Source organism: Pterocles gutturalis, unplaced genomic scaffold (assembly GCF_000699245.1).
Source record: "Pterocles gutturalis isolate BGI_N339 unplaced genomic scaffold, ASM69924v1 scaffold48095, whole genome shotgun sequence".
Taxonomy (NCBI): domain Eukaryota; kingdom Metazoa; phylum Chordata; class Aves; order Pterocliformes; family Pteroclidae; genus Pterocles; species Pterocles gutturalis.
This window is the reverse complement of record NW_010140070.1, coordinates 36,253-59,005: the sequence shown is the minus strand read 5'-3', so window position 1 is coordinate 59,005 and position 22,753 is coordinate 36,253. Positions and strand designations below refer to the sequence as shown.

General features: G+C 38.3%; 1 protein-coding gene across 1 annotated transcript in view; it reads left to right on the top strand.

Moving 5' to 3' along the window:
- The window catches only part of XPO4 (exportin 4), a 53,417-nt gene that overhangs the window by 4,810 nt on the left and 25,854 nt on the right, over positions 1-22,753 (top strand). The window contains exons 4-6 of the mRNA XM_010083520.1: positions 10,998-11,114; positions 11,904-12,057; positions 20,672-20,784. Coding sequence (XP_010081822.1) covers positions 10,998-11,114; positions 11,904-12,057; positions 20,672-20,784 — 384 coding nt within the window. The remainder of the gene's footprint in view (positions 1-10,997; positions 11,115-11,903; positions 12,058-20,671; positions 20,785-22,753) is intronic.

Below are 22,753 nucleotides of genomic sequence, written 5' to 3'. Positions count from 1 at the left end.
GGGAGACGGGTAGGTTCCTCTTCTCTGGAGAGGAAGGGGTGTGAGGAAGTAAAACGTGGAATGGAAATACAAAACTTACTCTAGATTTAATGTCATACTACTGGGGGTGTTACCTTCCATACTGAGCTCAAAGTGGAAACAAGGTGTCCAATATCTATCTATGCATTTAGTGAAATTCCGTTTGCTATGCCAGGAGATAAGTTTAGAATAGGTCATAATAGAGGCATGTAACTAGAGATTGAGGAGAGGTGATTTTTCTCCTACCAAAATGCAAATCGAAGATTATGTAGATTCCATGCTGAAACTTTTAATCAAAGCTTTTCCCAAACTAAAGAATCCTTGAGGGAACAGCTCCTAACACTGCCGAGCATTTAGAGCAGCAGTTGTACTAGATGTGAGTGGCAAATCTTTAACTCTGAAAATTCGATCAATATGTACTAGAAGCAATGCAGCTCATGTCATGGTCCTAAAAATAGTGTGTCACCTCTGAGCACAAGTGATATGCCCCCAGGGTGCGGAAATTTTGGTTACACTTCTAAACCTTAATGTCACTGCTGTATAGCTTAATGAGAACATTTCAGCCTTTTCGGTTGTGCATAATTTAGATAGAAATGGGTATTTGTTTAGGAGAACAATGTTAAGTTCATGCTTTTTTTGCAGGGAATATAGCCTTGTTATTAAAATGAAGTTACGACTGAGATTTTCAAGTGTTTTTGCATGCTGGTGTGTATGCTTATGTAGTTTGTGTGATCTTTCCATAAAGATACAAAAGTGGAGTAAATGGAAACCTGGATGTTGACAGAGGAGTCCTCTCTAAACTAAGTCTTGCACAGTCCAACTTCTGCAGTTGTATTCTGTGAATGCACAAAGGCGTAGACACGCTGCAGTGGACACCGCATACTGCAAGCTAAAACTGCCAGCTCTAAGTGTATCACCCTGGGCTTGCTGCACAACAGACCACATTGCAGAGAAGCTCTGGCTGGGGGAAGGCACAATATTCACTGTCCTCTTCACCACGTTTTGTTTGCTGCTACCATATAGAGACCAAGTTTGGCTCAGCTTTTCATTTCCCTTTACCCTTGTTCACAAGTATTAATTTCTACATAGTTTTTCCAAAGTATTTGTGCTCAGGTTTTTAGAAAGGTATTTAAATTGTCTTTAGTATATAAAGATGTTTTCTATTCTAGTATGCTTATACAATGTACTAGCAAAATATGACGTGCTGCTGCTGGAACATCTTTTCTGTAAGGTGCAGTATATCTTTGTTAGTCTTTGGCAGGCTGGCTATAAACACGTGCTCCCATGTACGTATGAGATTTTATATTATAAAATAGTTCTCATTCATAAAAATGTTCTTGTAATCTTCTGAGACTTTGCTGCAAGAGAAACTCTGGTACTGGCACAGTTTCATGTGATCCAGGAATTGACATGCACAGTAATAAACAGTAATAAAATTGTGTGTTAGCACAGTACCTGCCACAACTGAGCTCTGAGTGGGTTCAGGGCATGCCTCTTGTATAAATATGTAATAACTTTGAAAGGTTGTATGAAATAATTAATACAATGAATTAGCTACTTATCTTTTAAAATATGGGAGGGGTTTTTTACTAATGTCTCTGTAGTCTGTGATGTGATGTGCACTCTTGCCTCCAGCCTTGTACACTCAAGTTTCAGAAATCTGTCGTACCTTTGTGACTTGTAATTCTCTGTCAAGTCTCTTGGTCACTTTCTGTATCCTTCCCAGACTTCTGCTCCATGTTTCCTCTGACCTCCTGCACACCCATTTGTGTCCTCCTACCTGAGGTTCACTCCAGCAGCTGAAAAATAACACATGGAGTCAGTGGCAGGTCATTTCATATTTAAAAATGTTTAAAGCTCTCAAACGTGGTTCTTAGCTGTTGATAATGGCTTTCTACAGCAGTTTGTAATTGAGAGAGAGTTCTTTTTAAAAAAGCGAAGTGGTCTCTTGTGTGCTTCCCGCTTGCTTTCTGCTCTCTGCTGGCTCTGAAGCTTCCTGACCCTTCTTTGTCTTACAAGAATAAAGTAGATACTTAACTTTTCCACTCCCTGCAACCCTCCACCCAGTTCCTGTCAGAAGTCTGTAGTAGTTTTGTGTTTGTTAGGCGCTCCTGTTCCATGAAATCTTTGGGACTTTTCAGTAACATCTTGTCAGGGTCAAGTCCTGCAGGTTGGTGTAATAAGGACAGCAGCGACTGTAGGTGGTAATGTGTCTTTTGCATGCGTCCTTTTGCAGGATTTGATATGCTTGATACCTTAACTTCTTGGGTATTAGTTAAAAATATCTTTAGAAATTGATGTATTTTGAGGATGGAACTTGAAGGTATGTTGAGTAGTGTTGTGACAAACTGACATGGCAGTAAGATGGATGGATGAACTATTGAGAATGAAGAAATGAAAAGGAGATTGGAAGGAAGAGAAGGAGAGGAATAGTGATGAGGGGAAGAAAGTGAGCAGGAGATGAAAATTACTGAGTAATCTCTTAATAGTGGAACACAGCGTACATGTTCAGGAAATAACAGGGCGCTAAGGAATGGTAATATACAGGGATGGGAAGTATGCGTGGTTAGAGCCAGAGCTTGAACCTGGGGTGTTGGCTCCTGCTGCTGCTTCTCTGCTGTATGGACCTTTATCAATCTCGTGGCAGAAACCCCTGTCTGAGAAGGGAAAGCAAACTGTAGAGGGTCTGGCTGCCCGTTAATTTCTGAATGAGTTTAGGTAGTAGTCCTCTGGGAGGACAAGGATTGGCTTTGGAGTTCCTGGTTTTGTTTTTCCTGGCTCATAAATACAAGCCGTCCTCCTGCTCATGAAGGAGAGTCTGTAATCTCCCTCCAAGAGCACTTTCAGGATCTCTTTTCAAAATCTTCATCTGTGGGGGACAGAGCTTCTGGCAGTAGACACAGTATCATGGGCCAATCTTAAAACGCTAAAAACATGTTTTCTATCACTGTTTTCAAGATTTTGGAGAAATGTGTGGGCCAGGTTCTTCTCAACTGTAAATGCCTTCACTTTCTTGTCCTTTCCTTTCTGTGTTAGAATATTCTACTTTTGCATAGCTGAAGGATTTTGTTTGTCCTTAATCCCTGCCAAAAGGACAGGAATCCTGGCAGCTAAGATGACTGATTCCCAGGAGGAGGAACTGGTCTGCATGTGAACACAATCAGATGGAGTTCATTTAAAACTAGACTATGACAGGGGTCACACCTCAATTTCTTCCAGAATATGGGTGGGAAGATGCAGAGGGATCCAGCTGCTGTAGACCTGACACAGGACTGGGAAGCAACAGAAGTTGTGTTTTTTAAGATCTACAATGCATACAGTAGAATGTATTCTAATATAAAGTTCAACACCTGAAGTCTAAATTTTTCTGTATATGCAAGAAAACTTGTCAACAATTACTGGAAGAGGTCAGGGATCCTAACAGTTCTGTCTCTCTTAAAATCTATAAATCTGTTGGTCAGTTTCCAAGTGGTCATGGCTGGGCTAGAGAGGAGATTCAAATGCTTCAGGTTACCTAAAACTGCTGAGGAATGTGCTGTGGATGTATTTCATGTGAACAGTAGGGAATTTTAATAAGCAGAACTCTAGGCATTCATCTTAATTGAAATTAATCTGTCAATAATAATGGCTGCATAGATAACTAGTTACATTTATTTAGCATTTATGGTGGTTCTGTTCTTTAAGAGGAATTCTACTTCTGGATCCCTGTCTAGCTGTTGCTGTCTCATGTGGTAGGGTAGGAGTTGGAGAGGCTCTCATGACTTTTACATTTTGACAAAAACGTGTATATTATTTTTTTCCCCCCCCTCTACCCTCAGCTGTATCTTCTGGTCTGATAAAATTACTACCTTGTCCTAAGAACCTTACTGCCCTTGAGACATGTTGAGTATAAAAACCAGATGGTAAACCAGGATATTTAAGCTGTTTCCTTCATGCTGACAAGTGCTCTATAAAGGCCTAAGTTACTGTGTTGAAGATTGGTTTGGGAATTTTAGGGATCCAGAAACTACTCCAAATATGAGGTTAAAACTCTGTAATAGAAATGTAAGAGAACTTTAAAACATCAGGATTTCTAGTAGTTGTATTAACCAGGGTGTCTTTTTAAAGTTTTCCGATTTTTCTTTTGACAGAGAGCCTACTTTACTGGAGATGCAGTTCAGCAAGACTTTAGCTTAGTTGCTTACTAACTTTAATTTTGGAAATTGATAGCTCCCAGTATTATAATTTACAATAGAGCTACAGTTTCAAAGACCGGGCTGGGAAGTGAGGAGATATGATCCAGAGGAGAGAAGTGTGCCCCCTCTTCTATGTATGGCACCCAGGGCTCTCTTTCCTCGATTCTGCCATCTCATGAGATGTGCAGGTATGGAAGCACTCACCCATAGACCTCAGAGACTCACGGGGAAGGAAGAAATAGTGCCTTTCCGTGTGTACACCTGCATTTCTTTTATTACTGGGGTGACACACAAATGAACAGGCTTGAGGGGAAAAGCCTTTTTAAGAAGTTTGTTGACCCTGGCTGCTTGGGCTTGAGTTCCTCTTCCTCTCAGACATGCTGCCCTTCTGAATATATACCTTCAGTAATAAACTGGATCTGCGTGGGAGCCTACTTAAAAACAACCAGCCTTCTCCCTCCTAACTTTTGTTTGTTTCCCTTTAAGCAGATCTGCTGTGGGGCATGGCCATGTAACGCAGCTCATTTGACATATCTGGCAGTATGGCAGGCAGAGGCGGGCACAAAGGACCAGGAACAAGTACTGGGAAAAGTGGGAGGAGAGGGGGCACCTGCCCGCCAAAGGGCACTTGCCAGGATGATGTAAAGCTGGGTGATACTGAGGGCAAGCTGCACGGCTGGTCTTATTATCTGTTATTTTGAGTTTAATTGAAAGTCTTGGGTTTATTTATGCAGCTACTGTAGGAGTGAAGATTCAGCTGGTGCCTTTCAGACAAGAACCTGGAGTAGGCTATGTTACGTCTAGATGGATGGTTTTCAGACCTTCACTTTTTTGATGAGATTGCTTATTTTTTCTCCTCCTGATTTCTACTTCACAACTTCGCCTGTCCCCAGAGAAACAAAGAAAAGCAGTTTTTGCACCCTAAGCTCCAGCAGACTCTTCCATTATTAGTAGAGGCTGCTACTTCCTTTCTCTCTTTGGCCAAAGCCTGCATGCTTCACATGCCACAAGATCATCTTCCTGTGTCCCCCAGTGATTTGCAGTGGAACTGGTTTTCTCTTTCTCAGATCAACCTTGGGGGTTTCCCTTGCTTAGTTTGCCTGGTTCCCCACAAGGAAGGGAAGCAGGGTCTTGCCTGTTGTGCTGCTGTGGTGTGTTAACCTGGTGCTGCTTGTCTGTCTTTGCATGGTGGCAGAGAGGGACGGGGAGGAAAGGGGTGCACTGCCCAGCCAGTCCCTTACTGCTGACAGCACAAAACTGCAGCTGTGGGTCCTATTCCTATCATCCTGCCCCTGCTCTACAGCTTTTTTCCACCAGTTGGCTCATTTGGGAAAGAACAAACAGATAAATTTCTGTGGGTTCTTCCCCATGCTTGCTTATATTTCTTCAGAATATATTCTGATTTTCTTTGTTTGGGAACTACTACTTCAGCTACTGGGTTCCCCCTCCCTCCCCCATAGCAATACTCACAAGTTGAAAATCTGGAGTGGCCCCAGTTACTCTGTGTACATAGTGATATTTGTTTTTGGTCCTGTGACCGTTCTGTTAACCTTTCCATTTGGAGTTGCAGCTTACATTCTGGGGATTTAAGGTACTCTGAAAATGTTACCAAATACAGCTGTGCTTTTTCAAGGAAGTTGGGGAAGAAGTATATTACTGCCTTTATAAAGGAAGCCTTGCTTTAAAGAATTTATTTGGTAAAATTGCTTTTGATACATTCTCACTACAGAATTTTATCACCTAGGAGCAGCATAGCAAATTCTAGCTCTAATAGATTTACTCTTCGATTCTTCCTGCTCTTATGCAAGTTAAAATTAGCTGGTTTAGGGAGATTATTAAATGCTTCTCATAGCTTTCCTTTTGTTTCAGTAACAGAGTTTGCATTATACAGATGGAGACAAAAAGTCCTCTAAATGTGTATTCAGGCTGGTAGTGATCTAAAATAACAGGGTAGATGTTATGATTTGCTCTGTTCAGGTGAGACCTTTATTCTTTCAAATATACTTACTAATTTTTCTGTAGCTATAGATGACACTTGTAGAAGGTGGGAGGGGGTTGCTTGATAGTTTAGGTTTTGTGGTAAAATGATTTAATCAAACCTCTGACCACCTAGCTGTATCTCTGCTCTGAATTTCAGAACAGAGGAAACATTTTTGGTGTTGTAGTTCGTCTGCTTTTCTGCCTCAGAGTTGGTGTGCCACATGTCCATTTTTTCCTAAGCTGTATTTGAACTCTTCTTCCTTTCAGATGCTTTGTAACCTAACTACCCTCAAATGAAGCAGTTCACTTATTCCATGGGCAGTCCAGTCACAAGTGTGAAATCCCTTCAAACATTATGGCTTTAGCTTTTGTTATAGGGGACATTCCATTTGGAGGAATAAGTTGTGTTTACCTTCTGCATCTGAGTTTTATGAATGATTTATAAATGTTGTTTACTGATAAAATGGTGCATAATCTTTCTGTACTGTCTGTGTTTTATTAATTTAAAAAGAAAACCACTAAAATGATGTTACTACGGGGTGTCTGATTGCCAAGTTAATCTCTTATCACAAGTCCCATTGATCTTCTGTTTGAGCAGCTGAGAGTCTATTTTATGTATAGCGATCTTTCATAAAGTTTATTCCTGGTAATAAAGCTAACTGGGGTGAGTGCCAAGCTATTCTCAGAGGCAGTCTGCTCTCAACAAGAGAAGTATTTTATTTTGTTAGATGGAGTTATTGTTTGGGTATGTACTTGTGGCAGAACTAGTGAAATTGCTAGCGAGTGAGTCAAACTAGGTTCAGAGGTGTACTCTTACTGGTATGAAGTTAATGGCATTGCTGCGCAATAGACATTCAGATCTGACTTTTAATATGATGCCCAGAGTCATGTGCATTTTCTACTTATTACTGTATGGTATTACTAAATCAGATTGTTAATCTCTTCTGTGGCATGGCAGAAACCTTAAAAAAACTTGCTAAAAAACAACAAAAAAACCTCCTCCACCCTGGAACTTTACATGTATTAAGTGCATTCAATTTTATTATGTGTAAGAGGAAGTAATTTTATTTCACAGAGCGCAGCTGTCTTGGTTTAACTGAAATGATGCTATTTTTCAGATTTTTTAAAAATCTTTTTTCTAACAGCCTGTATTTGTGTTGAGGTGCTTAGTATCTTCATACCAAACATACATGTAAATTTAAAAAAATGTATTTCAAAGTATCAGTAGTTAACCTTCAGTAAAATTACTTTTCATAAAGCAAAGTTTTGCTTTTAGTAAAGTTTACTTAAGCTTTGTTCCAGAGTTCCTGAAGTATTACTGTGTGTTCAGAAGAGTTTAATAGGTGGCAGGACACATGTTCTTTTAAGCTAATGAGTTGGTTACTATTCATATGAAAATGGCGATCTCACTGCTGTGCACAACAATCTTCATAAATTCCTGTAGTCTTCTGGGAGTTTTGGGAAGCAGCAGTGGTTTTGTATGCAGCTCTAGGCAAATACTTGATATTGCAAGGAGAGGTTACAGGCCTTGATCTGTTCCTCTGTTCTTGTCTGGAATCTGAACTCCTGGGGGTTGGCACCTACCTTCTAGGAAACCGATCTCAAGCAATCTCTTCTCAGCCTGTTCCAGTAAATGTTAAATTACTGGCCAGTATCTTATCTTGGGTCTTCTGCTGTGGTGACCTGGATATATGGGAGCCCCTATAATTCTTCATGGATGCAAGGGGTAAGTGCAGATGCAGGTGGCGACAGGAGGACGTGGAGGTGCCTGCAATGCACACAGCACCCTTGGGATGGTGTGGGGATGGGGCAGGATTTGCACCCCTGGTACTGAAATACCAAGGTGAAGGAGTTGGTGGGATGCTGGGAATTCAGTGAGAGGGAGGAGAGCGGAGGGATGCAGTGTGCCCTGGTATTTGCCGTGAGCTACACTGCTGAAGGGAAGCGCTTGAATCTCTAGTACCGTCACACTTTTCCTGTCATGCTCAGAGCATGCTTGATGTCAGAACTACCTGAAATAGCTCTTACTGAAATCGGGGGGCAGGTCACTGTTCAAGCTGTTTTATCAGGCTCTAGGCAGATTCAGTCAGCCTAGCTGCATCCATTGCTCTTTACATCTTTGAAGAAATTTCTTTACCGTCAGTCATAAAATTTGACCTTCCTTTTAAATTTCTCCTTGAAATCAGGAGAAAAACACACAAATAAATCTGGGACACACTTTTGTCATGAAATAGCACATTACTATCCAAACAGAAAGGCTTAATAGTAATAATAATAATTATTATTGTTAGTAGTAGTATGGTTATACTGTATAAAACAACCTGGAGAAAATGGAAGGAGAAAATATGTATTATTTCCGCTACTATTAACTATTTGTAATCACAGAAGGAAGAGACTTTTTTTTTTCCTGTTGCTCCTTACCTGTCATTTGAACTTATTATTTTCCTGCAAGTGATGGGTAGTCTTCAGAACAAGCAGGGCAGTGTGGTGGCCTGAATGGTGGCTTGATGTGAAGATCTTTGCATGATACAGCAGCAGCAGTTTAGCTTTAGCCAGGCTGTTGTGCTAGTGTAGTCATTAATAGTACATGGTAATCCTGGTGTGTTACAGAGCATCAAACTGTACAGATTTGTAATTGCAACTAATGATGTCCTTACATCATGGCTTCTCTGATCTGAAAAGTGTCAGTGTGTCAGTAAATCAAGCATCAGTAAAAACCTGCATTTTAAAGTATTTAGAGAACCTTGTGAGGCTTCTGTGTCTCCTGGCATGTAATGAAACTGGATTCTCTGGCAACTTTGCGTTATTCCTTTAAGAACATGTATTCTTATCTGAAGCATTGTTCTAGAGCCAAACTTTGGGGTTTTTTTTTTAGTTTCTGGGGTTTTTTTTCACCCAGATTAATTCTTTTCATATGGAACTTTTTAATGTCAGATTTAAAACTCAGTGTTAGCCTACACTAATTTTTTTTGTATTGGATCAAATCTGGATTTCCTCTAAATAAAAATATTTATTGTGTAAATAGCTTACACAGAAATTTGGAAATAAAATGCTGAGAAGTTTGAGCTAATTAGAAATATTTCTAAGTCTACTGTAAAACTGGCAGAATTGTACTTTGGCTGGAGTAGTTTAAAGTGTGATGCTGTTTTTCACTGGCTAAATGTTGCTTTTATCATACCTGATGTATGATGGTTGTGACTGTAGATGAGAAATAGTCCACTTAAAATAGTTATTTATTTAAAATGGGAAAGCTTGGATATAGCAACTGATCGACAATATGCTGGTCCACTGTACAGCCTTATTATACAGTAGAAGAGAAAATTCATATATTATCAGGAAGCCACTATGTTTGATCTGTCTGTGACTTATTTAGCAAGTAAGAATGTTAATTTAGTGTATACTGGCTAAGATAACTAGTTGTCTGGGGGGTCAAGGTACTGACTTCAGAGGCATTTCTGAACAAAGATGTTGCAGTTGGTGGGTGGATGGCACTGGTCTCAGCTGTTGTATGAGCTTGCATAAATAGTATCATCTCCACTTTAATCTTTCGGGTGTTCAGAGGTAGTGTGCATATTTCTGTTTAACCCCTGGACACTTGCTGGCATGCATGACCCTTTAACAATTCCTATCCCTCTGTCCATCCCTGGCACCTTGGCTCCAAACAGTCTGGGAGGATAGCCAGTAATTTTGAAGTTTTTTGTTAAGAACACCTCTTTAACAAAAAGTGTTTTCATATAATTGGTATACAATTTCTATTGTGCTCAGTACAGTAGTGCATGGCACACTTCTGAAGTACACTTGCATCTCTGCTGAACAGTATTTACTGCCTTTTGTGTGTAATGGTCAGTTAAAAACTTATATTAAAACTGGTGATGATGGCTACTGGACTTTGGCATCAGGAAAAAGCTTTTTTTTATTTCAAAAAACAGCAACAGAGACAAAGGCTGGAGCAGTGTGTTTCATAAAGGAAAGTTGACTTTTAAGTTGTGTTTTAAGATAAGCATTTGATTGACCTTATCTTACATTTTGAGAATGAAAATATACTTAAACCTTCAGTCTTCATGGATCTGTGTCTCTAAAATTAACGTGCCTTTTTCTCACCAATTTTTATATTGCTTCAGAGACATTATTCTAATAGAGTAGTTTTAAAGGTTATTTCTAAGGCTTGTGGATGTTGTGCTTTGGAGGGAAGTAGGGAAGTATCCAAAAACTTTCAAGCATCAGAGCTTTCTACATACTCCTCTCCTTTTTTTTTTTTTTTTTTTTTGTGGGAGGAGAGGAAAAAGTGTAGTAGGCAATGTATTGTAGGTGTTGTTTTTGACTAGCTTTTATCACTTTTGGTGGTACAGATTTAATTATTATCAAATACCAACATGGTAAGTGTAGCAAATGCAAAGAAGGGCCAAAACAAACTTCAGAGTGACCTGAACTGTTAGATCGATAGAAATAAGTGGAAACTGAATCTTCCCTGAAACTAATACCTGTAAAGCCCTGTGCGCAGGGAGAGAAGGTAAACAGCAAGGCTGGGAAATGGATTGCAATAAGTTTGTTTCCATTTGTAGTGATGATTGCACAGGCGTTAGCTTTTATATTGCTCAAATACTTGCATGTCTTTTGTAAGGATGGAGCCTTGATGATTCCAGAGATGGTTCATTCACCCAACGATCTATACTCCTGAAAGTTTGACTTGCTCTAGTTTGTGTTAGGAGAAACTGAAGTACTAGTTGTAGAAAAATGCTAATAAAAAAATTCAAGGACGATGTAGGTGGTATTACGTTATTGGATAACTTTTAGTTACATTATTCCCCCTTATTTTTTTTATAGCAAACTTTGGCCTGTTCCATTTTAACGGCGTTGTTGAGCGAGTTCTCGAGTTCAAGTAAAACCAGCAACATTGGACTAAGCATGGAGTTCCATGGTAACTGTAAACGTATATTTCAGGTAAACTAGTCTGTATCAATGTATGCTACCTGTCTTTCTAAAATTTAAACATTGAGAAGCAGAAGTACTTTCTAGTGCCAGGTGCATTCAGGTACAGTGCATGCCTAACAGCATTTAATAGAACAAGTATTATATTTTAAATGCAGATACTGGCTACTTCAGGAAAGTTGATAATATATTTTTTAAAAACTTGTATCAAAAAGGTGCAATCCTTTTTGCCCATTTTATGAATGTAGAGCTACAGATCTTTATATGGTTGGACTCTTTATAATTCCTTGGCTACGAATTGCAAACAAAACGGATACTCTGTGGAACAATGATAGTCTTAAATATAGCTTTGGTTTAAAGCCAAGGAGAGCTATGTATTTAAAAATATTATTGCAGATGGTGTAGTCTGGTTGTCTCAGATGTATTGTTTGGCCAGGCAGAAATGTTTTTGTGAAGGCATTGCTTTAAACTGACTGTCGTGGAACAACTTACCAACTTTTTTTCATGCCAAAGACCAACCCTCTCTTCCACCAGTTGTTAAAAATATATTGTTAAGTTTTTCTTTTAATAACTAGAATTTATGAGAAGATTTTTTTCTTATTGTTCACAAAAACAATCTTAATTTTGGGAAAAGAGGGGAGGGGTTCTGCTTGACAGCTTCAGAATATTTTCTGTATTTTAATGAAAAATAGGGAGAAAAAAGAAAATTCTTTTCTCTTTAGAAAAGTATTCCTTTTTAGTCAACATTTTAATTAATGACTGAGAGACTCTATTAATATATTGTGTTCGTCCTGACTGTAGGAGGACGATCTGCGGCAGATCTTCATGCTCACAGTAGAGGTACTTCAGGAATTCAGCAGACGTGAAAACCTCAATGCGCAGATGTCTTCAGTGTTTCAGCGTTATCTTGCACTAGCCAATCAGGTCTTAAGCTGGAACTTCCTTCCTCCAAATTATATCCTTTTAATGTCAGGCCCTTGATGTCAGCTGACTTGGGTTACTTCTAGCGGATAATAAGTAAAGTCTTTGAGGAGAGAAGAATGTCAAACTTATAAGCCTTACATTTAGTCCTTGATTTATGTTTTCTTCAATTAGTGTTCTTGGTCACTCCCTGCTTGCTAACAGATGCTTAGATACAGAAGCTGCTGTTGCTCTTCGTTAAACTTTTAAAGTATTTTGTATAAAAGGCAAAACTAGTTCAGCAGAGCAGACCCCAGTTATGGGTTGATAGTCTGTATGGTTGGTGCAGGGGAGAAGAAAAGTGTAATATTCTGCTTTAGTGCAGAACAAAATGGTGAAGATGTCTAAGCTCTGTTGAATTTTTATGCGGAGATCTGATCTGTCCTGCTGTTCTCCCTCAGAGAAGAGGAGGGGGCATGTAAATGCCCTGTCATCTAGCAATGCGCATGGTCGACCAACTCCCCATAAAATAGCATGGCCATGTACTAGAACATGTAATAGGTTGTCTTTGGTCTGAAGGAAAAGTATTTGCTAACTGAGAGGAGAAATACCATCTCCTTTTTACACAGGTGTCCTTGCTTCCATTAAGACAGCACTTGCAGTAAAACTTTACAGTGCCTCTTTTAATAGCTAGACTGTCTTTAAGATGCTCAGCAAGCTCTCTCAAGAGCCAAATTTTTAATCTGGTCTATAAACTTTTTTCTTAAAACCTTTTGAAAGTGCTGCTAAGTTATACATACTGCAGGAATCTTGATGTTTCCTTCAAATCCACTGTAGAAGATTTTATTTGCTTTCCTGGTTTGATGGTCAGAAGGCAATAGATATCTGTGTGTTTCTGTTGTCTTTGATTCTGTTCATTACGCAGCAGGCAGCAAAAGTGACATTTCCTTGAAACTGGATATTCCTTGGTTCACATCTGCAAAGCAGAATGCCAGTTATATTGTCTTTATGGAAGGTGCCATGGGTTAAAAGTAAATATCCCACTCCTATTAATCACTGAAGTGCTTTGGCAGGGGTCCAGAGAGGACTTCAGTGCATGTGTCTACAAGAGTGAGACTGGAGTTAAATTATTGCATCTTATAAAAGTTTTTGGAAGAGGATTTGGGATTTGTAAGAACTCAAATAACATGTGAACATTATTTTTTCCCCTAAGCTGTAATCTTAAATAGAAAGGAAATGCTCTTGTGTTATGCAGTGGTGATTCCCTCTGAATTTTAGTCTTGCTCTGTGCAAATTTGATGTAATCCTAAATAGTGAACTTGTTACAGTTTGAAAGTGAAGGCTCTAGTTCTTCATGAGCACTTTATCCTAGTCAAAGATTTGCAGTGCTAGAGCTAGATATGTACAAGCAACATGTGGAGTCTTGGGAATTCCATCTTTCATCTATACCTCCCTATAATGTGAAGTGATTTAGTCTATAGGTGCTAGTAAAAAAATGTTAATTGAAGTAGCTAAGCAAGCCATGCTGCTGCTTAAGGTTAACAATGTTTTCTGCTACTTGGCTGACTTTAGATAGTCCAGCTGTAAAACAAGTTCTGATCACTTCTGGAGATTGGGTGGATCTTTATTCTGAACCATCACAAGTGCTCTTAACATGGCTCTAATTAAAATCTTTTAATAACTTCTGCTCTACTTGTTACCGTCTTTTTTTTTTTTTTTTTTGCCTACCGTTGGACATTTCATTTTCCTGTAAGAATTACAGCACCAGCTTGGGTCCCTCTCTTCTATGTAGCAATCGGTTTTCACAGAAGTTGGAATGGCTTTAATCATCCTTGAGAATTGTGGGTCTTAGCTGACGAAGATTCAGTAACTGTTGGGGTTTACAACACCATGTTGATTGCATTGTGGCATGAATCTCTCTTTGTTAAGAAGTCTGGTTTAAAAGTAAATGTTGATTGTTAGCTCATGGGCAGTGAAACTTAACTTGGCTACAGTTTCTAAATAGATAGCACATTATGTAAGAATTACTTTGTTGATTGATGAGTTGGTATCCTTTCAGTATTCTCTTTCCAAATCTTGACAGTACATATGCCAAAGCAATGGGCATAAATTTAATACTTGAAGTGTGGAGTAAAATGATCCATTGTATCCACAGTTATATTTTTATTTTCCTCTAGCTGGTATTTCCCCTGGCAAGATAGTATTGATTCGCAGTATTCCCTGCAGCGTAACAGTAATCTGCAGTATTTGTGTATAATGTTGAGCAAGATTCTTGTATCTCTAATAAAAAGAAAGTAGCATAAATGTGCATGAACTCTATAGTGACCATCGCCAAGAGGCATGTTATTTAAATCACCATTTGTGAGAACTGCATTAAAACATTCCACTTCTCAGGAGTTCTTGTGCTGTTGTAGGATAACTTAGTATGTGTTGCATTGTCAAATGCAGCCTTGGACAGTGCTGCCACCAGTCATAACAGAAGAATTGTAGTAAGTCTGTATTGTCTATTGCTAGCATGAAAGATACATTCTGGAATAGCCACCTCACTGGTGCAACGAAAGAAGAGAGGCTGGGACCTACCTACTTTCAAGTTGGAACTCAGTGTTTTTCAAGTCCCTTGGGATGTAGTGCCTGCAATAGGAAGGGCAGAGCATGATGACTTAGGAGGCCTCCTTTCAGTCAAATGCAGGTTCTTCCATTTCATTTTCTAACCCGTGGGCAATCATCTATTGTTATTTTTATCTGCTGCGTCAAGGTATTAGTTCACCTGGTGTTTGTGGATGCTTCAGAGGTTTTTGGCCCTACTGTTGGAAATTACAATAACATAAGATTGCTATGTTGCACTAAGAACTTGCGGCAGTCTGTTGTGGCATGTTGGCTTCTGTAGGGTTTCTTTTTTCAGTGTTGTTCCAGCACTGTTAGATATCGTTTACTCGGATGGAACTAGTTTTAACTGCATCTTCATCTTTTCCTAAATGAAAGTTTTGACTAATTAAGGAAGTGCAGGTGATCAGTACTGAGAGGTACAGCCCTCCTGTTTACAAGCATGCCTGGAAGGATCTCACTCTTAGTACATGGTGAGTCTCCAGAGTCTCCAGTTAAGGAGCTGAATGTTGCTGGGCTTTGATGCACCTTGACATGGACATACATGTCCCATGGAGTCAGGATATAATTATAATCTGTGTTTTTTTACCTCCAGAGGTGTTTCTCACTTCTTATTGACTTTGGGATTTATCTGTTCTTGGCAGCTGCATTCTAATGGACTTTGAATGAGTGTCCTCAAATGCAAAAGTTCTTAAACAAAACATATTTTTGTCCAGCTGTCTACAATCTACAAAAAGGTGTTTTATCTGTCATTAGGAGCTGTCATAGAACTACTTTATCCCTTATTCATTAACATATGGATTATAGTACATTAATAAATGGAACTTGAGTTTTAGTCCTTGTTTTGGATTTGGTGCCTTGACTCACTTGGAGGCAAGCGGGCAAATTTTCAAGTGAATGTAGAATAGGGGGTTGGATTTGAAATACAGGTTATGTAAACCTCATGGGATGCTGATCCATTGAAATTAACGGTGCAATGGCAATTGTATGAACTGACTGAAGCTTTTGTCTGATCTGAACATCTTTTTTTTTTTTTTTTTTCTTTTTTTAAAGTGTGTGTGCTCCTTGGCCACACAGTTAAAGGAACAAAGCTCTTCGGTCTCTCTTTCAAAAATGTGTTTTAAACCTCAAGCTGGAATGAGACACCTTTCTGAGAGATCCTGTGAACCATGTAGTTCTGCAGACTTTCAAGGTTTGAACTCGGTCCAACCCAGATTGATAGCATCTGTTATGCATAATGGAAGTGCATGAAAAAACACTCCAGAAAACTTGACGTTTGGTTTGAGAAATGATTCAAGTTGGCATTGCTGCTGAAAAAGCATCCTGTCCTAGCACCTCCCATGAGCACGATACTGAGCAGGGAACCACCTGACTGAAAATTTTTTTTCAGCAGGTTGAGGTCCCCAGTTTGATGTGCACAGCTACAGAAATGATTGAACCTGTACCAACGAGTGACAACACAGATTGCCTTTGGCAGCGGGGCTGCTTTCCTTAGGCCTTGTGTTTGTTAGCAGCCTGGGATTATCCTGAATTTACTACAGCAGTCTGTCCTTACCTGAAAGATGAAGGGTTGGGGTACTATCCTGGCTATTGTTTGGGATATAAAGAAAAATTCAATGTAACTAAAATAGCTGTATTTAAGAAAGTGAAAAAGAGAGCTACATTTTACTTTTTTCAGACTTATCACTCTTAGGTGAAAAACTGACCTGACTTTAAAATTCCTGATGTTTAGAAATTATTTCTGGGGTACTATGTGGTTTTTTTGACAGTCCTTTCTAGCAACTTTTTAAGACAAAGTTGGGCAAAACCAAGAAGATTGACAGATTCCCTGAATTTGGTCATAATTGCCCTAAACATATTTGTATTGATATTGACCTCTTAACAATTAGTGTTTCATCATTTGGGTTTTCCTGAATGAATTCTGAAATCAGTTTGCAATGTAAGAGGATCTTAAAAGCACTAATGTCAGAAGAGGAGGAGGCCAGTAATAACCCTTTTTATGAAGAGGAGCTGATAAAATATATGTAGGTTTTATCTTCTTCTGTTCTCTTACTTCAGTAGTTTTAAGTTCCAGTTTTGCAGTGATTTGTCATGAGCTTCCTAGATGGCAGCCAGTATATGGTGGAAAGGTGTGACTCTTGAGCTGCAGCTGCATCTGCAGTCACTTCTGCATAGGTACTGAAAGTGACTAGCTTGCATACTGTTAAGATGTATGACTGGAGCAGCAAAATGTAGCAGGAGCTGCAGAATCCACTTGAGTGGTCAACATGAGACTTGCTAGTGGCATGGCTATACTGCTAGCAGCTCCAGAATTGGCCAGTTTTCAAATTAGCTTGGGTCTTCCTACCCTTCCTATGCCTGTTGCTGCAGTCTGAGTCCAGTGTCTCCAACACAAAGTAGTTGTTTCATTCTCATGATGGTTAAGAACACTTATGTTTATATAATTAAAGTGTACGTTCCTTCTCCTGAATGCTGGGTGTGTTTGCTGAGAGCGTAAGTTATATGAAGGCTTGCGAGGCATTTCTCCGTAGGGGGCAGCAAGCCTCTGCATCAGTTTTAGACAGTTGCTCCTAGACTCATCCCATGTGCTTGGCTGACTAACTAGCAAGCCAGAGGAGGTCTTAAAAATCCAAATAAAATCAGTATGTTGGCATTATAACACCGGATGGCAGATTGCCAAGCACCTTTCTAATGCACTTCTTTATTTGTAAAATGTGAGTCTAAGACTGACATAAACCTCTCCAGAAATGTTCCAAACAACAAATGTAAAGTGATTAAAATAACTTTTAAGAAAGTTATTCAGGCCTTAGCACTCCAGGAGTTTTCCCTCAATTTCTGAGTTGTTCTTCACCCCTCTGGACAAATCTGTGGATGGTGGTCTGGTGGAAGAAATCTCTGCTTTGATATTTGGCTTCCTAATTGACTGCTTTGTGGAAAGACAAGCCTTGCCTCTCTTAGGAAAAAGATCTTGGGATCCATTCTTAGATACTGGAATTTGTGGGAAGTCCTGAAGTGAAATGTTATAATCCCTCGTGGCTGCCTTTAGGATATGAAATATTTTTATACTCATCTTCACCCATTAGTCCCTTCCTGGAACAGAGGCAAAGAGGGGGAGGAAAACCACATTTGTTTATCTTTTATTTTCTTTTTTTAATATGATCCTCCAAGAAGCATATAAAACTTCACTATTTTTTTTCTGAATTACAATCTTAAAATTATAAATTTATAACTTTAAAAAGATCACTTTTATTTCGCCAGCTAATGTAACAAAGCATAGAGTTTATATCTACATACATAAATTTAGGCAAAGATAAAATCTTTCTTAAAAATCAGGGTCTTCTCTTCCTCTCTAGGCACTAACTAGCATATGAGCCTTATCATACACAAAGGTATCTAGTTATATTCTTGTGCTTTTCAGCAGAGCTTGGTACATGTGCTTGAATCAGACATTGTTCAGTAACAAGTTTCTAGTCTCTGTAGGAATCGGTGTCCTAAACCTTGTGAACTGTGTGAAACATTGTCGTGCTGCTGGTTGCTGTTTCCTAGCTTGGATTTTGGTGTCATTCAAAGTGAACTGTAATGAGAGTTCCTCATTCTTCAGTAGAATTGGGAATGTTACAAATATTTGTATTTATTAACAGAAGTGGTTTACAATTGTTTTTCATTTAAAAAAACAAACAAACAAACCCCAAACCCTCCAGGATGTCATAGGAGACTGACCTATGCTCATCCTAAGTCTATGTTATAGCTTGAGTGCTTACAGAAAAGTGTCGTGCTTGTTTTGTACTTTTTGTTTCCTCATTAATATTGAGAAGTAAATTAATTTTTCATTATGAAGACTGCATTTGTCCTGTGTACAGCCATGTACTAGGTAATTTAGAGCCCTTTTTTTGTCGGGTTTGGCTTAACTGGACTGCTGCTAGTAAGGCTGAACTGTAGCACAGAATAAGTTGAGGTATTTCACAGCAGCATCTCCACAGCTGACTTATGCCAGTGTTTGTGTACATCTAGTACATGATGGAAAATGGGTGTAAGATCTCCATGATAGGTGCAGGCATAATTTATATTGATCGGTGAACAGATATTTTACCGACAAATCTGCCATCCCACTATCAGATGTGTCATCAGTCCGTTAGCATGAGAAATGGTACTAAAAGTAACAGGATAGGGCTGTTAAATACTGAGGCTTGTTAAAATAGTGACAACAAACTAGCCCTTCTTTCATGCCATGTGAAAAGTGTTATGTAGCTGGTCCCCGCTGTAGGTTCAACCTAGTAAAGAGCAAATTGATTTTCAGAGATTGCTAATGTATCTGTGACCATCTTCTGATATTGATGTATTTCCAAGCCAATAATTTATGGGAAAGTTACAGCAAAGAACACTCTTATCAATGAAGAATTCGAAAATACTGTTTTTCCTAAAACACTCCAAATGAAAAGGAAAAAAAGCATAGCTTAATTTGCCAGATAAAATTCATTTTAATTTGTAATATTACTCCTGATAAAGAATGCTTGCATACGATAATTTCATACCTATATTTTTGGGGGTTTTTTAATTTGTGAGAACTGAAGCAATTTTGATCACTTAAATGATGTGTTTCAGATGGAAGTAAAATAGACAATTCTGTGATTTTTAGTTTTTCCCCATCTGAAATAATGCAGCTCTGGTTTGGTTCAACACAAGCTGATAATTTTTAAAATGGTGAAACTGGTTTTGTTTTGCACTACTGTCAAAATCCCTGATTGTTCTTATGCATTATAACATGCTGACAACAGTTCTGGACACGCACCCTCAGTGGAGGTCCGCTTGGTGCTATGCCATGGAAAAAGTTGCTTTTTTGGAATGTGGTTCTGCACAGTGTTCTTAGGAATTTCTGGTTTTGGAAGAGCTCAGAAGACAAGTGTAAATAAACTAAAATTCTGCATCCTGCCTTGTGCCACAATTCTTCATATTAAGCTAGATGTTTGCTTTATATATTGTTCTCTTAAACAAAACCCATCAAATGTTAAGGGGTCTGCTTTCTTGAATGATATCATTGTGAAATATATTTTCTTGTAGACATATAAATACTTTTTGATTCATGTTTTTTATAATACCTGATGACTTACTGTACAAAAGTTAATGCAGTTCATTACCAATAAGTAAATTACGTGCAGCTGAGCATGTTGCTAATTCTGATGGTTGGGTTAGAAAGGGATCAGAGAGGATAATGAAGGGTTTAGAAAAGACAAATGAAAACGTAAGTTGCTGAGTTAAAGCAGTTTTACTACTGCTTGGATTGGGGCTTGTCACAGAAGGAAGCACTTTCAAAAATCTTTGATAAACACTCTCCTGCATGATCAGACTGACAAGGAATGTAACCCGCTTGTTTAGATGTTTTTGCTCTTGTCTCTTTTTTATGTACTAAAGCATTTTCAGAATTTTGTAAATTAAGTTATGCCAAAACATATGGTAAGAACTGAAATGAGTGCAGCAAAATTGTGGCTTCATGGTGTGTGCATTTTTCATGCGTGTCTCTAACAAACATGTTTAATATGATGATGCCTTGTGGTGCCTTATGCTTTTGTTCTTCACAGCGTGATTAAAAAATGTAGATTAATGCAGGGCTAACATATCTGCATTCTGTGATGCATATTTGGCTATTTAGAAAAATAGGATATAGATTTCAATGAGCTATCTTTAGCTATCATAAAGCCTTTTTAAAAGCTGCCAGGAAAATTTTTTAGAAAATTATTTCCTATTTTGCATAAATTTTAACACCTGTTAATTGCGGTTGCTTTTTTCCCTTCTCGCTGTGTCACATTAGACACCCTGGTTATCAAAGTGATCGTATCACTATGGTATGTCTCATAATTATGATCAAACTGTTATCTAACATTCCTGGAGCATTCTTTTTTTCAATACTTAATACCTTTTATTCCTTGGCCTCATGCATGAATTATGCTGTGTATGTGAAGAGGCTTAAAGTTTGTTTCCATTACATTCTTTCTGAATGGATCCTGTTGTATCTAGGATTTTTTTAAAGCCAAGTAGGAATGTTATTGTTGACCTTGACACCAGATAACTGGGCAGACATTATATAGCTATGTTTGAATCCTCACAAAATGTGATGCTAAAGCCAACAGAATCCTGGCGCGAGACCCTCCTGGACAGCAGAGTTATGGAGCTTTTCTTTACAGTAAGTTTCTTTCTTCAACTTTCATAGTCCAGACTACAGGGAAAGCAGCTCCTTTCTGTTCTAAAACTGTATTGTTGGACTCTTCCTTTTGGATCAGGTAGGACTTATTCTGTTAACTTCAGTTTGCTTATCAAAGCAGACAGAATGATTGTATTTTTCCTAGGTTAGCAAATATGTTTTTGCCTATAAATTGCCTTAAATTGATCACCATTAACAAATGAAGAAAGTGTGTAGTTATCTAAATTTGTATACATTTAATACTTTTGAACATGGATACATCATACAAAACCAAGCATGGTGAGCAGTAGTAGAATATGTCTTTCAGATAAGGTGTAATGGCTCTCAAAAGATCAAATGAATAGTATGTGTTTGCTGATCTTAAAGCATTTGCTCAATGGAACAGCTGAAAATAAGTAATGTAACTGCAGTTTTCTAGCCAGTTTCAGCATGCAGAATTCTGCATCTCTTTCCTCAGCACAAAGCACATTCAAACAAGTTAAAATAGATTAAGTTAGGAGGGATGGGGAAGAGGTAGAGTTGCGATAGCAGAATGTAATATTTAATTTCTATAGCTTAAAAAAGCCTGATGATATTCAACTGGATAAAATTAGTTTTGTTTTCTTCCTGCCACTGTTGGGGGGAGAAGTTTGTAGTCTTCGCTCAGATAGGAGTTACTGCGACAGCAACGTATATTGGCTTGTAAATTCATTTACTATGCGATTTTTGTCTTATGTTACGTCTCTTGGGACCTGAGAATGCAGAATTCTCAGGCTTTTTTCACTTTTGTAAAGCAGAGAAATAATGTGCTCAAACATCGGACTAAGTTGTTATTAGGCAAAGTAAATGTAACTCTTCAGTGCTGCTTGAGAGTTGTCTGATACGTGCTTGGATACCTGTCCTTACTTTATAGGATTTTTTGAGAAATGAGAATTTTAAAAAATTTTATGTTTTGACTGCAAGTTTATCTGTTCCAGCAGTTTTGAAAAGGTGAAAAAAATCACTGGCAGAACTCTTAGCAGCTACACACAATCTGAACAGCTGTCTAGACTATCCAGACAGTTGCTGCTGTCAGCTGTGAAACCTCCACATGCAAATAACTTTTTGGCTTACATATTAACCCTTCCTCGTTTAATAGGATGAAGTTGTCAGATTTCTGTTTCTTTGGTTGGTTTACAATTACTTATTCATTATAAGAATGTTTTGAATAACATACAGAATTGTTTTAGTACATTTGCATTCTACTTAATAGTAAATCAATCCCGACTGTATTGGATTATTTTTGAATGAATACTAGCCAGGGCAGTATGCTGGCAGTTTTGGTTTTAGATTCCTGATTTTCAATGGTAGAGGCTTCTAGTATTAGTTTGCTATTTGGAGTAATGTAAGTGAATGGTAGTAGTTTATATTAATTTATCTGATCTAAGAAATTTTAATAACCTTGCAAAAGTTGCCAGGGCTGCCATGTTAAAGAGAGAGCCTTCAGTTCTAATCTCAGCCTACTGTGGGACGTAGATTAGAAGGGGTATTTCTGTTACAGGGTTTGTTTCTCCTGCTAGTTTGATTTTTCAGAGATGAACTGTGTAGCTAATCCAGCTAGCTATGAGTTGGGTGAAGCTGCAGCTATAATGCAACAGAGAAATGGTTAGTGTTTTAACTGTACTTTTATGTATAATATTGTTGAAATAATTTAACTAAATTGGCTTTTAAGTGAAAAAGCTACCCTATATTTATTTATTCAGTAAATCCTATGTGAAAAGGTAGGAGGCATGAGCCAAAAAATATTCTTTAAATCTATACTTGACAATTAATATAAGCATGTAGAATATGATGACTGAAATATTAAGATTTTAATCTGGAAAGCCTCACCAGCAGAAGTAATGACATAACAGTTCACAGAAATGCAGGAAGATTACTGTTGGCCTCGTATAATGTAAGGGTGTTGCCAAGGAAGTGATGCGTTCATTTTTGA